At 42.0% G+C, this 17,023-nt stretch overlaps 1 protein-coding gene across 2 annotated transcripts in view; it reads right to left on the reverse strand.

Moving 5' to 3' along the window:
- Positions 1-2,127: 2,127 nt before the first annotated feature.
- Positions 2,128-17,023, reverse strand: part of LOC129324691 (membrane-spanning 4-domains subfamily A member 15-like) — a 30,820-nt gene continuing 15,924 nt past the window's right edge. For both annotated transcript variants that reach the window (XM_054972063.1, XM_054972062.1), the window contains 4 exons: positions 10,746-10,874; positions 5,641-5,754; positions 4,319-4,419; positions 2,128-4,222 (listed from right to left, as the gene is read on the reverse strand). In XM_054972063.1, coding sequence (XP_054828038.1) covers positions 4,186-4,222; positions 4,319-4,419; positions 5,641-5,754; positions 10,746-10,874 — 381 coding nt within the window. In that variant the 3' untranslated portion in view covers positions 2,128-4,185. The remainder of the gene's footprint in view (positions 4,223-4,318; positions 4,420-5,640; positions 5,755-10,745; positions 10,875-17,023) is intronic.

Raw genomic sequence — 17,023 nt, forward strand, 5'->3', positions numbered from 1 at the left:
CAGAACCTCTTGAAAATGGTCACATGGCTGGTGGCCCCGTCCCCTGATCTCCAGACAGATGGGAGTTTAGATTGCCTTCTACGCCGCTGGAGTGGCACGGAGGGCAATCTAAACTCCCCTCTGTCTGGAGATCAGGGGGCGGGGCCACCAGCCATGTGATCATTTTCACCGAGGGAGATTTAAACTTTGAACCCCCCCCTTGTTCCAGCTGACCCAAAGTGATGTCATTGGCCCTGGGAGCATGCGTGAACTTTGCACGTGCACATGTGGTACCAGGGGCACCACCTCCCGCCAAGAGTTGCCCCCTGTGCTGGCAACCCACTGAGTTCCACCACCTCTTTTCCCAGAAAAAAAGCCCTGATTATACCCTATGGGGAAAACTATGGGGGAGATCCAGGGAGCTGGGAATGGCATTTTGCAATAAAAATCCACCAGATTTGCAGGGCAGCGTCCTGACCGTCCTCTGAAGACCTCTCCTCAAGTTTCTGGGAGATTGAACCCCGGGGGCCAATTTTGTGAAAGAAAGTAGAAGGAAAATAGATACTACATTTTGGAAAGATAGTGAAAGAAAGTAGATACTACATTTTGTGAAAGACAGTAGATACTACAATTTGGATATATTTCTATCTATTTCTATTTTGGAAAGATTGTGAAAGAAAGTAGATACTACATTTTGGATATATTTCTATCCCAAGGCAAATTCCAATGTTTCTTGGGTAGAAAAGTCCCACAAGACTGTTTTTGTTTGTGGTGGCAGAAATCATTGTATACTAGAACACCCAGATCTTAAAAACACATTTTGGCATGAGGTAGAAAATTTCTTTTGTGTAGATTCACCCATCCTTTTTGCATATTGAATAGTTCATACCAGCATGGTTCTTTCCAAAGACACATTTTAAAAAAAAATGGAACAAAGCAATCCTATCTATTGAACCTAAGATATTATACAACTAACATTAACATTCATTAATTTAAACATTTTAAAATTATTAGCTGGTATTCTTTATACTTTAGGTATTTTACAGCCCCATGGATATATCTCTCTGGGGTGAGGTATTTATTCTCTAGATTGTAAGAAACAGTCTTCAAGTTGTCATGAATTTCTGTATCTCTCTGGATGGTTCCCTGGATTGGAGTTTTTTTAGAGCACAGTGCTGAGGAGGGGGGCAAAAGTGCTCAGGGAGTTGATCAGCTGCTATGTCAGCATACCTTCATTGCCATAGTGCCCTGCTGCTGCTGCACTGTGGGCAGGCACTGGTGATGTAACACCATGGCCCCTGCCAAAGAACTGCTAGTAACCCCTCTACACTGGCAGGGGAAGGCGCAGGGGAAGACATGGAAGCATGGCTGGATTTAGCCACAGCAGATTTAGCCACAGCAGATTTAGCCCCCCCCCCAACTGGCATAATTTTGCCTGCCCAAATCATAGTGCCCATTCAAAAGAAAAGGCAAAACACCACCCACAGACACAGAACCACCCACAAGCCCTGGCTCAACACAGGATGCTGACTACGGCCACAGCTCATCACATCCTTCCCCAGCAGTGGCCCAACCTCCTCCCCCACATGCATACCTGGTTCAAGCAAAATGTGTCAATTCGGATAGAGAATACATTGTCTACTGGCTACAAGTAGGAAAAATTATGCCTTCAATATGTGATAGAAAAATATGTTTGGGACCAATGGTTTATTAATATAAATTCAATAAACCTCATCACATACAGGCACAATCTGGCATGGGGCTCCACTGAGCATGGGAGGAAGGCATTAGCTGACAGCAGGTAAACAAGGTCTCGGCAGAGTACACAGAACAAATATGATAAACAACACATAAGAACAGGAACAAGAGGTGAGAAGAATCTTCCTAACTTCTTTCAACCCTTGGATCCCCTCCTCCAGTGGCATGGGGAATGATATCTGCCCCCTAAATCTATTGTCTAAGGGAATGACAGACAGTGGTAGCAAAGGAATGGATAATCTGATGTGTGCCACAAGCTCCTCTCTGGCATTAACATATTTATTTTTATATTACAGCAGGTCTAACATCACACTTTTACATGAGATGAATAAGGTAAGACTAAAGTATTCAATAATGCAAAAGGCAACAAAAAGAAAGTTTTGTCCCTACAACACTTTTATTAAATAGCAATTAAATATCCCAACGTACATATTCTGTACTTGATAATGCTACATAAAATCAAATATAATCACAAGATGACAGTGCAGGTCATTAAGGGATCATATACTGTTTAAATTATATAGAAAATAGATGACAGAGAAATCATCTTTGGAGTATCTTAAAGGAAAGTCTTTCAAACAATACATGTTGCAAAGTCATTGATGACCAAGTCTACCTCCTGCTTCTTATGGATAGGGGGGAAATGGACTGAAAGTCTTTTAACTTCTTCTGTTCAAGTTGTCTAGATTCCATTGATTGCTGAATTCCAGGTCTCACATATTCAACTGTTTCAGAAACTGAATTCCTTCTTCAGGTTAGAAATTTGGCAGATGTTATCTTTATAGGTGTCTTTATAGGTATCCTATAGGTGTCTATGAATGGATAGCTTCAAGAGTTGAACAGGTCTTTCTCTATTGGTCCCCAGTGTGGTGTAGTGACTAGAGCAGGGGTCCTCAACCTTTTGGAATTCTGACACAATGTGGTGGGCACAGCAACAAAGCAGCTGCCACAAAATGGCTGCTGAAAGAGGTAGAGCCAGCCACAAAATGGCTACTACAGCTTCAGTCACACAGTGAAGATCCTTGTGCCATAGAAGCAGTTTCTGCCAAACCAATGTTTTTAAAACTCTGCACAGCCAATTAATACTCCAATGGCCAATCAGAAGCCATGCTTTGCAAAAGCCCGACCTAGCCCCACCCACTTTCTAAAAACACTTGTCAGGCCCCAGGAAAGGTTCTGCTGGCATAATTGTGCCCACAGGCACCACGTTGGGGACTCATGGACTAGAGTGTTGGATGGCAACCTGTGAGACCCAGGTTCACATCTCCTGTTTGGCATGAAGCTCACTGGCTGACCTTAGAGCAGTGATAGTCTCTCTCAGCCTAACTTAACCTCAGAGGGGTACTGCGTGGATAAAACAAGGCAGAGAAGAGACTCATGTAAATCATTCTGAGGTCTTTGAATGATGGGAGGGATAAACATTACAATAAACAAAAGACAGATGCACAAACTGAAAGGTAAATCATTGATACATTGTTTGCTTGTGAAAGATTTAGGAGTTTAGGACTAAATCCTAAGCATCTCTCTACCACCCCCTTCCTACCACAAACCAATTGGTTAGCTGGTGTTGAGGGGAAAATCACTATGACGGGTACATCTCTGGACTCACTGTTTATACTCCCATTTTCAGGTGCATATCAAATGATTAAATGTAGAATTTTGGATGTTTAATTCCAAAATCTATATGGCTAACAAAACTTGCTGTCCTTTGAGTTTGGAGATTTCATTGGTAGTGGGTCGTATGGCCACATACTTCTATTATCTGCAAATTCCACAACAACACAGAGCTAGATTTAACGCTTTGTCATCTGTGACTTTATACAGCAGATTCCCAAAGATACCATATGCGGCCAGATACTGTCTTTGTAATACCAGCTGTATCGAGACAATTCCACATGCTCTCTTCTATTGCCCTTTTTATACTGATATCCATTCTAAATATCTAAGCTCTATTTTGGCTAATATGATGGGTTTTTCTGATCCCTGAAAGGTTTACAGTCTCTTAAATGATTTCTCCTCTGATATAACTGAGAAGGTAGCAAAGTTTTTACAATTTGCTATAAAGCTGAGCCAGGAGAAGCTTCATAAATAGCTGCTAATATCACTCAATTTTTTATAGTATATTTTGTGCTCTTTTTTCTGTACCATCTTGTTCTGTTTGTTATATGCCAATAAAGGCTGATCAAATCGCACCGCCAATACCTTTCCTGGTGGCCACCAAGTGTTCTTAGAAAGTAGGTGGGGCCAAGTGGGGCTTTTACCAAGCTTGGCTCCTGTTTGGCCACTGGAGATTTGAGATGGTAGTTCTGGGGAAACGGAGTGGCATAATTTCCTTGCTCCAAAACAGGAAGCTACTGTGTAGAGAGGAAAGGGGAAACAAAGGACACTGTGAACTCCTCATGTCTCCAGGAGTTTTTCTTGAAAGAGGGAAGACCTGTGTTCACCAGGTCATGGAAAATTCTCCCCCCACCAACACTTGCTGTGCCTGTTGGGGGAAAAAGATGCAAAAATGAAATATTTTGAGATGCTAGTGTGATATCTCCCTTAATGTCTCTCTTAGCTTCTTGACAAAGCCTCTCACTTTTGAGCAGAAACCACATAATCATAGGGAGGAGGAGCAGGAGTGTCTTCAGCAGGCATCACACCCCCTGCACTGACAGAGTAGGGTACCATCATCATCGTCTAGAACACAGAAAGATCAAGCATTACAAGAAACTCTTTCCTTCACTATTGTTGCTGACATTCTGCAAAGCCACTACAATGTGGTAGGCAGGCAGACATTGTTCACCCAGTTATCTTAATTCCCCCAATTATTCTGCATCCACACTCCAGTTCAGTTTCTACTACATTTATGAGAAATACGTTTATCAACTTCCTTATTGCTCTGCATGCACGCACACACACGCACGCACACAGACACCTCAAGATGGAAAATGAGCAAGATTATTACATGTATTAGGCAGAAGCCATTTTACAGGAATAAGATGCCCTTTGAGAGCAGTATGGATGCTGAGCTGTGATGACCAGGGAAAACCAGGTTCAAACCCATGCTCACCATTAAGTTCTCTGAGGGACCTGGGGCCAGTCAGTCTCTCTTAGCTTAACCTACTTTACTGGATTGTTGTGAGGATAAATGTGAAGAGTGGGATTAAAAGGTTTCCAACTGACTGCTGGAAATTTTGCAGGATAAATGTGTTTAATGCATAATCAATTATTTAAGCAAGGCATTAAAGTCCTAGGAAAATGGACAGGGAAATCTGTCCTCCTTAACTGTGTTAGCACAGATAATGCCAGTCCTCTGTCTTATGTGGACATCTTCATGACAAAACACTGCTGCAGAAGAGATAGCTGTTACAAGATACAGTCAGCTAAACTGGCAGTAACAATGTTTCTTAACCCCATAGAATGCTCATGTCAGGTATAACAGAGAATCTCCTAACAGGATTTATGATTATGTCTACCAGGGCTTTTTTTTCAGCTGGAACGCGGTGGAACGGAGTTCCGGAGCCTCTTGAAAATGGTCACATGGCTGGTGGCACCGCCCCCTGATCTCTAGACAGAGGGGAGTTTAGATTGCCCTCTGCGCCGCCGAGCGGCGTGGAGGGCAATCTAAACTCTCCTCTGTCTGGAGATCAAGGGGCGGGGCCACCAGCCATGTGACCATTTTCTCCGAGGGAAACCCACGGAGTTCCACCACCTCTTTTCCCAGAAAAAAAGCCCTGATGTCTACAATCAATATTCAAACTGTGGATTCAGAGGGAACTGCAGAACTCCACAATAGCCTGAAGGCATATTTCATTCATGTTTTATTCACATGCATGAGTGAAACTTCTCCCTACCTACTTCTTCATGGACTTTGCAATATGATCTGCTTAAACTCCAAGCAAGGTATCAAATGCTTACCATGTCACTGCTGGAAGAGGTTGCCTGGCACCCAGAATATGTTGTCCAAACGGTGATGCAAAACTCAAGGACGCTGAACAAGAGAAGCATGACACTAAGACCCAAACCTGCAGACTACAGAACACAGAATTGTGTGAATTACCAATTATTCACCTCTCAGTTCTGGTAAAGTAACTCAGTGGAAACAGTATAAAAAATATAACCACCATCTCAGTGAAACTAACTTGAAAACATCTCTGAAAAATTGACCTAGAACTGCCAATCTCTGGGTGGTGGCTGGAAATCTCCAGACAACAGAGAACAGTTCCCCTGTAGAGAATGGCTGCTTTGGAGGATGGACTCTGTAACATTATACCCGTCTGTGGTCCCTCCCTTCCCCAAACCTTGCCTTCTCCAAGCTCCACCCTCCAAATCTCCTGGAATTTCCCAACCTGGAGCTGGCAACCCTACGTAGACCTGAGGAGAGTAGTGAGCACTTTGAATAATTAGGTCAAGTTGTCTGCATGACATATGAATGCTCCTTTGAATATATTGCTGCAGAACCTATGCTAGTGGGTAAGGATGTGGCAGGGGCCTTCTTGGCATGTGTGTTGTCTTCCAACAAATTAAGACTCCAGACATAGATAAAAGCAATAATGCTTGAATAATGCTTGAACATGCACACACCAGGCTAAATGTCTAATTTGTACCCTATTTTTAATGACACATGTGAAGATTGTTAATACAGAAAAGAACACAGAAGAAAAATCAAATAGACTCCAGTCCTCAAGTATGCTTAGACTAGCAGCAGAGCCTGTTTTTATTTATTTATTTATTTTTAAACAAGCTCTAGAAAATGGAACACAGGAACGCTGGCCTTCCTGGCATGGAAGTGGACTCTGGAGGGACAGACCACCTTGCCTGGGCATCTACCTGCAGCAGGCGCACCAGGATAAAAAGTGAGTCGTTGCGAATATGGCTTGTCTTTTATATAATAGGATTATATACCAATGAAAGGATCCTGCACTGTTGAATAATAACCACACATTTATTATGATAAAATGTGTCTTTTTCTAATGCAGTGATTATACTTTTATTGAATTGGGTGGGGAGTTGGGATGGTTTTCAGAGCTGATGTTCTCAGTGAAGAAGGCATGCAAGTAGAAGAGCTGGCGGCTAATGGAGTCTCATTTGCTGCCTCCTTAATGACAGAAGACAAATATTAGGTGGGACAGGAAGGGTCATTTGCACATTGGCTTGAATCCTGCCTACAATTTCCGTAGGCTCAAGAGGGGCAATTTTAACAGATTCTCCCCTTCTACTTTAATTCCTTCCTTCCTCTTCACTAATGGCTGCTACATTTTGATATCGGTAGTTAATTATTCAGTTCCTGTTCCCTGGGGGCGGGTGGGGGGGGATAATGTTGTTGCCAAATCAGCTGCTCTTTTTTTCCTTTTGTGTAATTACAATTTTGTATCTGTATGACCCAGTTTATCAAAACATGTGGATTCATACCATAGTAATCCAACTCCAGTTCAGAAAATTCCTGGAGATTAGGGGGTGGAGCCTGGGGAGGGACTTCAGTGGGCTATAATGCTATAGAGTCCACCATCCAAATTGGTCATTTAATCCAGGTGACCTAATCTCTGTAGTCTTAGAAATCAGCTCTGGGAGATCTTCACCTGGAGATTGGCAACCCTAGTACACACTTTCTTTGTTGTGGCTCCCCTTTTGTAGAACGGCTGCCTGAATAGATCAGGAAGGCTCCCACACTTCTATCATTCTATAGATTGTGTAATATGGAATTATTGAGGACAACCTGACTATAAAGGGAATGAGGTAAATGAAATGGAGGACACCTTTATAAAGGGAATAGTGTTGTAGTTTATTTCACTGTTCGTTGTATGTAGTATCTTGTTTGCAGTGCATTATTTTCAGATGTGCAGGAAGGCATATTTATAAAGAGATAAGGTTTTGGTAAATTGAATTTGGTCAGGAGGGCACTTTCATACAGGGAACACTGTTATTGTTTATTACACTGCTTGCAACATGTATTATCTTTGTACTGCATTGATTTTGAATTTTTGTAAACTAATAGCTGCATTGTTCATGGCATGTCTTATACTGTTTTCTCTATCCCATTGTTTATTCTATTTCTGTAATCCTCTTTGAGACTTAGCACCGGATCTATCGTGTTCAAGCCCCACTGCTGCCCTACTGGTGGGCCACTCTGGGAAAAAGGGATGGCCTTTGATCTGATCTATCAGAGTTCTTGTTTTGTTTTTATTGTTAAAAAAGCCATGCTGAACTACGTATAGTAATTTGTATGTTTGTGTATAGTCTGCCTTTCTCACTGAGACTCAGATTGGATTACATATTGTACATCAATGCAATCAACAGGATGAAGCATTTAATAAGCAATGTAATAGAAATATAATCACAGAAATCTAAAACAACCCATGAAATATTAGACATGGCATGTTAAACAATGCAGAAAATTGTATTTCATAATTATTAAACAATACAGAGAGAATAAGATAATACCCACAGCAAACAGATAATACATACTAAACATAGTACTGTTGCCTTTGTAAAAGTGCCTTCCCAAATCATTTTGTTATAATATAGCCCTGTAAATTTTATAAATACAAGAAGCATGGGAGCCTTCCTGGACACCTCAGGTAGGCCTTTCCACAACAGAGAATAGCATCCAAATGTTCAGACTCCTATTCGATAACCTGAATGCTTAGCACAGACTTAGCAAAGCTCGCAAGAATTCTAGGTTTTAAAGCCAAAGTCAAAGAATATAAGAAGAGCCCAGCTGGATCAGACCAGTAGTCCATCTAGTCCAGCATCTGTTTCACACAGCAGCCAAACCAGTTGCCCTAGAGGCCAAGACCTTCCCCTGATGCTAACTCTTTGCACTGATATTCAGATAATTTTGCTACTCTGTATATGGAGGTTCCTTTTATTGACTAGTATCCATTGATGGACTATTTTCCACAAATCTGTCTAATTCTCTCATATAGGCATTTGTTCTCATGAGTAGAGATGGGCACAAACAGCAATATGAATGAAAAAAAGCCACGAACAGCCCAATCTGCTGTTCGCGAACAAGCTGTTTGTGAGGCCCCATTCTAAACAAACAGGTGGTCGTTGCAAGCCTCATTTGTTGCTGTTCGTTGCTGTTCATCAAGGCAGACAGTCTGGCATCTGCAATCAATTCCCTTGGCAATTTAGGCAGGGATTGTCTGAACTCTGTCAGAACTCCTGCTGTTGCCCTGGAAACCCCAATCTAAGCCCAATTTAGCTTGATAGGCAGGTCTTCCTTTCAAGTGTGGAGCTCCAAATTTGTTACAACAAGGGAGCAAAGACCAGGGGGGAGGGGGGCTCCCAGCTCTGACTTTGCAGACAGTGGAGAGGAAGAGAGACAGTTGCTGTTGGCATTTTGATAGAGAGAGTACATTGGAGCTTGAATTTTCTTTGTGTGTGATGGGATAGGGATCTACCCCTTCAAGTTCCAGGGCTGCTGCCAGGCTCTGGGCCAAGTTATTATTATTGGTACCTTTCCTGCTGCCTGCTCAGGTCAGGTTTCTGGCAGTGGTGCAGTAGGGATCTTGACTTGGATGATGGCTGTAGGAGAGCCTACTGGCCCCCACGAACAGCCAACCATGAACATGTTCATGAACAGGGCCATGTTCGTGGTTGTTCATGAGTCCCTGTTCGTGGATGGCAACAAACAATGAACATCATGTTCGGTTTTTTTTCTGTTCGTGCCCATCTCTACTCATGAGTAGAAAAATAAACACCTTTTGACTTTCCTGTGCCTGTTGTTCTAATATTATGGAAGAGGTGGGGAACCCTCTTTCTGGCTGCTTCCACACACGTTGGATAATCCACTTTCAGTACTCTTTACTGAAGATTTGAAACTGATTTTCCATGTGTGGAACAAAAAATCCACTTCTAAAGGATTATGAAAGTGCATTGAAAGTGCATTATTCAATGTGTGTGGAAATAGCCTCTATCTACTTTCTGCATCACATACATAATTTTATAAACCTTTATCATGTACTCCCTTAGTTGCCTTTTTCCTAAACTGAAAAGTTCCAGACTTTAGCTTTTCCTCATATGGAAGGATCCATCTTCTTATCCCTTGACTGCCAACTTTATTTGAAAGTTTCTTAAAAGATGTATTCTCAAAAGTTTTGGAAGTCCATGTATTTAAGGTCTGCTTACCCACATGCTTGTTAACTTGCTCAAACAGCTCCAGTATCTAAACAAGGACCACAAAAAAAGATAGGTACCCCCAATCCAAAACGCTAGATACCTCGGTGGACAAACCACACTTGGAGGAAAAGCAGTAAACAACAATAACAAGAATCAGTGCATACAATTATAAAGTGTATTCCAGAGCATATAAATTTGTATATAAATACAATCAATACAAAATGGTATCAAAACTGAGTCGGCCATATATAAAAATAGAAAACCGACTTTCTAGCATTCAATAAATATCTTCTCTTCTATCCACTCATGAGCACTGCTGTTAGTGAATAGATGTGTCTTTTTTTCCTTTGCATGGCTTTAAACGAACAAAGAATATACAAGCACCATGAGTGAGTCATTGGAAGTTTTACCCATTATCAGAGTTTGAACATCTGTATTGATTGTATTTATATGAATATCTATTGGGTACTTTGAATTATTTATATGGATATTTATTAGGAACTTTGAATTATTTATTAGAAGCACTAGACAGTTTGCACTGGAATACACTTTATAATTATATGCACTGATTCTTGTTATTGTTGTTGTTTGCTGCTTTTCCTCCAAGTGTGGTTTGTCCACCGAGATATCTACCAGTAGCTAAACAGACAGATAGGCAGGCAAACATAGGAGAACCCTGTGGACAGCTTGACTTGTATGCTGTTTTATCCACAGTTCCCACTGTCTCGGAGACAAGCCACCTTTTAAAATGAACAATGGTTTCTTTCTTTGGAAATGGGAACTACTTCAGTGCAAACAGCAAGCAAAGCTCCAGCTGTGTGTATGTTTCAGTCTCATTAATGTACACCCCTTCTTTGGATCCCACCAATAAACATTCTTGATGATATTTGTTTACATACCCTTAGAAAAGTAGAGTCATATGAAAAATAATAATAAAGTGGATTTATAGCTAAATCTGTTATATACAGAACAACTCCGAAAGCTGCCATTACAGCACTTGTGATGTTCATTCCCACACTTCTTTTCACCTGAAATAGAGACAAAGAATTAATGCACAAAGCATAAGCACAGGTCTCTTTAAAATCAGACCGATTTTAACTTTAAGAGAAAAAGCCTTCATCCAAGCCTGAGCTTCAAGAGATGATTGTTCCAGTTCTGCACAGAGGATCACCCCCTTTCTGTAGCCCCCCTACACAATTCAGAATTCCAGAGATGGATTGTTGGAATTTAAGGAGAATTGAATCAAAAGACTCCCCTATTTTATCAAGCCAAATACCTGCTCCATATAAATTTTGCGCAGCCACCTTGGCATTGAAGAGTTTGATGGTGGCTGGGATATATTGAGCTCCAGATGAATAAAAAAAAGACAGATGATATTTGTTGCCATTGTAGCCAATCATTTAACATGAGCAGCTTGTGTTGACTAAGTTAATCGCTGATCAAACCAAACCCCATGGTATTTAAAACAGGGAACCTTCTTGATGTTATCACCATGAAATTGCTGCTTATGGTGTGCACAAGAGTTTTTACCAAAGACAATGACCTTGGATGTTTTTAGTTAACTATCAGGCTTTCTTCTAGACAATAAGAGATAGAAGTCTGTATCAGAGAGGACAATCCTGATAGGAGAACTGCATCATCAGCAAAAAGTAAAATAGGAACTTTCACATTAATAATAGATGGAGAATAACAACCCAGGATGGAAACAGCAGAACTCATGTCATTAATATAAAAATTAAACAACTAAGGGTCCAGTGCACCCCTCAATGGACTCCCTGCTGTAGGGAAATTATGTTGGAAAGTTGTCCATCTAACTGACAGCGGACTTCTGCAGTGGGGTTAGAATACAGAATCTCAATCAAAGCTCAGGCTCTTGTCAATCAATGTTGATTTTAGCTTATGCCACAATCTGGTACAGGGTACAGTATCAAAAGTCACCTTCAGATCCATGAAGGCAGCTGCAAGAATCCCTTGGCTCTTGGTTGTATATTTTAAAACTGTAGTGCCAAAAGATGATCTTCTGTACCAACCCCTTACCTAAAACCAGCCTGTTCCCTCCCCAGGATTTTATTATTTTCCAGCCAGCACACAAGTCGATAGTAAAGAGATAGAGCATAGAGTTTCCTGACCACTGATGGAAGACTAATCAGCCTGTAATTGGACGAGTCTGCTCTGTCCTCCTTCTTAAAAACAAATATTATGATAGCATGTCTCCAAACAGCATGATTCATGTTGCATTTATCTGATTTGTCTGGGGTCATAGAACCTTCCCCCTGGACTTACTTCAGCCCCTGCTGGAGGGTCCAGGAGAGACAGGGATGCTGTGGAAAGGGGCAAGCACCACTGAGTCAAAGCCTCTGGAGGAGCCGGCCAACAAGCAAGGCTCCAAGAGCTGCAGCTACACTGCTGACACTCTGAGAGCAGTAGCTGTGCCATTGAAGCAGCTGTGACTGGTGGTGGAGGGGCAGCCAATGAGCAAAGCTCTGAATGCTGCAACCATGCCAGGACCACCCAAGGCATGCTGCCAGCAGCGGCTCAGGCCACCACCACCCCAGCATTGGTGAGCGTGGCCTGGCCTGCCGGATGCTCCAAGGAACAGGGCCTCCATGGTTGACCAGTATGGGGCAGACAGAAGGCCCACTGATGCAGCTGCCCAGCCACACTATCTAGAAGGGGGCCAGCCAGCCCCTCCCTGCAGGGAGAAATTAAAGGGCCAGGGAAGGGGAAGGGGAGGCCCCTAGAAGCCACTGGATGGGGCTTTGTCCCTGTTGGTCAGCCCAGGGGAGGAGTGACCACGCCCAGAGTAGGACAGAGTCTGGGGGAGGGGCAGGATTCCCCCCAGGAGTCTCTATAAAAGGCCACCCAGGGGCGCTGGGGAGGAAGAGCTGGGTAGCTTCCTGGCATGCAAGGGAGGAACAACAGGCTACTCAGAGGGGAGAGAGGGTGCAAGGGTACTGTGAACCCCATTCTTCCCTGTTTCTTTTTTTTCTTTTTTTTCTTTTTATTATCTACATTAACTAACAATACAGAGGGAAAGGAGGGGAGCAGGGGAAGGAAAGAAAAAAAAACAGCAACATATAACAACACTACACTACAAATAATGCTTTTCCTTCATACTGCCATTATTAAAAAAATAAAACTTTGTAAGATATTGATGGAGTGGTTGACCTTGCAAAATACAGATTACAATCCAAATTAAGTCTTCCTCCCTCCCCCCTGGGCCTAGGACGCAGTTCTCTCTGAGCAACTGCAACCGCAGTGCTCGTTCCCTCCCCCCCCCCTTCAGACTTCAAATCCTTTTCTTCTTGCTTGGTGTCTTGCTGAAATTCTTGATTTTTGTCCTCAAAATCCCTTAGTTGATCTTCTGATGTCATCTTGTAAGCTTGATCTTTGTAACTAAACCAGATACCTTCCAGAAATAGCCATTTATACTTTATTCCACGTTCCCTCAGAAGAGCTGCGAACTTTTTATACTTAAATCTTCTTTTCCGAACTAAAAATGGAACGTTCTTCAGTATCTTAACTTTATTACCCAGAAAGTCCAGATCCGCATTGTATGAGTTGTATAGGATAGTGTCTCGGATCCTCTTAGATGAAAAATCGATGATGATCTCGCGAGGCAGCTGACACTTCATTGCATATTTTGAAGAAGCCCGACGGACTTCCAAAATGGCACTTTTTACCTCTTCTTTAGTTGCCCTCGCGGGTGTCGCCAATAGTTCCGAGGCCAGATCCCTTAAATCCTCATTTTCCTCCTCTTTCACATTCTGGATGCGCAAAATTGTCTGTGTTCGTTCCACTTGTAGCTCGATCAGCTGGTTCTCCACCAGCTTTAACTCTTTATTCGTTGCCCTCACGAGTGACGCATTTTCCCGAGCAGACTTCTCTGCCCCCCCCGCTGCTTCCTTAATGGTTTTCACTTCGCTCTCAATTAAGCCCACCCTTTGATCTGTTTCATTCAGCTTGTCAACAAAGGGCTTTATGGCTTCGATAACTGACCTCTTCACCAAGTCCTCGAGCGACTCTCCTTTCCCCTGCAGGGCAGCCGAGATTGACTTGCCCAAAGTGGGACTCTGCTTTTTCGCTGCCATTTTAGGGGGGGGGGACCGCTGACCAAATTCTGAAACTCAGCGAGGGGGAAGAACGAGCCTTCTTAGCTTCAGATCCCACCACTCCTTCGCGTGCGCTTGTAATAACAGAAGGGATTCGCTTACTTAAAGGCTTCCACCTAGTTCTGCTCTTTGCCGTTTTCCATGGCCCGGCAGCACTTGAGGTGCCGCGCACGTCTGCCGGCCTCCATAGGAACAAACGGGCAATTTACCCCCTGCATCAATTTCAGGGGGCTCTTCCCGCCACGTTCCGGACCCTGCCTCCCTCACTGGGAGTTCTGGGGGCTAATCTTCGCAGATCAGCCGCCCGGTCAGGCTGCTCGGGCGCTTCCTCTCGGACCTGCGGGGAGGAGTGTCTGACATGGCCAAGAAAACGAAACCGAATCCCCCCTCCATTCTTCCCTGTTTCTGAAGCACATCCGGTGACTGGCCTAGGTAAATCAGCCATCCCGGAGGGCGAGCCCCTCCCCTGGCTCCGAGACCCCTACTGCAGAGTCTGACATGGGTGAAAATGGTTGCCAAAATATCCTTCCACCAAGAGATTTTGGCTTTAAAAAATGCAGGAGGAATTAGATCAGCACTGGGAGAACTTCCCGTTCTTCAGAAAACTAATTTCAGATGGTCGAACAGGGGGGGCCACTCCAGTATTTCAGCTAGATTCCAATTCCTCTGATAATTGTAGTTGCTGCAAAAGCTAGCAAAAATATTAACAAAATGTTCCTCCTAGACATGCAAAAGAATATAGGATAAAGATTCCTAAGATGTAAAACAGAACTAATCAACTTCCAAAATTCATCCAAATTTCTATTATTTCTAGCTGCTCTGATTAGCTTTTGCCAATTATTAAAGCAAGCCTCTTCTTTATTCATGTGTATAGCTTATTTATATGCTTTTTTCCAGAAAAGAAAAGCTTGTATGGTAGTTGAAGAGCTAGAAAATCTATATTCCGTAAGTGCCTGATAGCAGACATTTTAAAGACACTTACACTTGCGGGCAGCAAGTGAGAGTAAATTTGATCTAGCTTGTAACAGTTGTCTTACACACAAGACCCTAGAGCGATTTCTCTTTTAAGAGTACAACATTTATCTGAGAATATCAGAGTTCTACACAAAATGCAGTTTTCAGAGCTCTGTTTTACTGGTTCCTATTTGTTATAGTCTTGACAAACAAGATCAAATGACTATTTTGGATATAGAGATTATTCTTCAAACTTATTAAAGGCATATGGTCACTGGCAATAGCCTTCTCCACTTCAAGATAGTTTACCCAATCAATAAAATCAGCCGAAGTAAGAAAATTGTCTATAACAGTTGCCCCAAAATTGTTCAGAGAGGTAAGCTCTCCTTAAGGCCATTTAAAATAATCAATTTTCTACTATCTACAAATATAGCCCTTAATTTACCAGGCAAGTCAATTTTATTATCTTTAGATGATCTGTAAGGATAATTATAACAGCTTTCCTCCACTGATATTTATCAGTGTTTCCTCCACTGATATTTATTTTATTATTTTATTTTATTTATTCAATTTTTATATCACTTCTCTTTAGTTAAGATTTTGTAGCAATTCACAACAATTACAGTGGTTAAAAACAATACAGAACTATAATATTTAATAATGTTGTATGTTGAAAAGAGTCATTACACAATTTAGTTTGTCCATTTGCAGGACTAGATTGCTTAACAATTAAGAGGAATCAAGAGGAACAGAAAAATTCTGTTTAACACGAAGAAAAGGCCATTTGATCCTGTTAAATATCCACCCTGGGCCCCCAGAGCCGGATAGAACATTTGTAAGTAGGCTGACAACTCTGTATTTCACCAAGAGGTGCTTGAGATCTATGATTTATCAATTGCTCAGTAGGGCCCTCCAACATTACTAGTGACTGACTAATAGGACATTGGGCAAGCTCAGAAGAATTAGCATCTACCTTAGAATAAGCAATTCTTTCCAAGGTTTTCTGTAGTTTTCAATCTGTCGATTAAATGGGTTTGCTCACCAAAAGGTAAAGCCCCAAATGATCTAATCAAACTTGCAGTCTCATCCTTTGAAGCCTTTGTCTGATGATTAATAGAAAGTGTAGATGGTACAACCACTTGCTGGGAATGTGAGTCAAGATCAGTGAGCATAGGCTTTTTCTGCCAGGCCTATGAGAGTGGTTATTATTACTATTACTATTATTATTATTTTGTTATTATTTGTGTCATTTATAGTCCACCTTTCTCACTGAGACTCAAGGCAGATTACACAGTGTGAGATTAGTACTGTCAGTTTCAAGGACATTTCCATAAACAATGCCATAGAATAAATAAACACAATTTTACAAAGATATGGCATTAGAAAGAATACAATACAGAGCTTAAGAAATGTTGAAACAGAACATATGCAATTCTAGGGCTGACATTAGACCATATGAAGGACAAGTAGCTCATAGAAGCACATATTTAAGACAACACATAGTACGTAAGGCAACATAGTGAAGTCTATGGTCCTTAACTCATTAGCAAAGCATCTGAGAGCCCCTCCCTACAATACAAAAGCCTTTTTGAATAATTCGGTTTTGCATCGTTTGTGGAAAGCTAGAAGAGTGGGGGCTCTCCTGATCTCCTCAGGCAGGTTGAGGAGCTGGTGAACTAACCTGCTGGTCCCTTGCCTGTTTTGTTCTGCTCCACTGTCTAATGAGATCCATTGCACTTATCCAGAGTGACTGCAATTTATTGACTGTAACTTTAATTTATTGTATGTATATTTTTTGAAATTGTGGTTTTATGATGTTGTGACCCGCCCTGAGTCCACTCGCAGGGAGGGTGGGATATAAATCCAATAAATAAATAAATAAATAATAAAGACGTTTTCTTTCCAGTCTGTCCTAGTTTAAGAGACTTACTAGGAAAGCCAGTTTGGTATAATGGCTAAAAGCAGCAGGACTCTAATCTGGAGAATCATGTTTGATTCCCCACTCCTCCGCTTGAAGCCAGCCGGGCAACCTTGGCTGTCTCAGCCCCAGCCATCTCACAGGATGATTGTTGATTATAACAATAACACACTTTGTAAACTGTTTTGAGTGT

This window comes from Eublepharis macularius, chromosome 2 (assembly GCF_028583425.1).
Source record: "Eublepharis macularius isolate TG4126 chromosome 2, MPM_Emac_v1.0, whole genome shotgun sequence".
Lineage (NCBI taxonomy): Eukaryota > Metazoa > Chordata > Lepidosauria > Squamata > Eublepharidae > Eublepharis > Eublepharis macularius.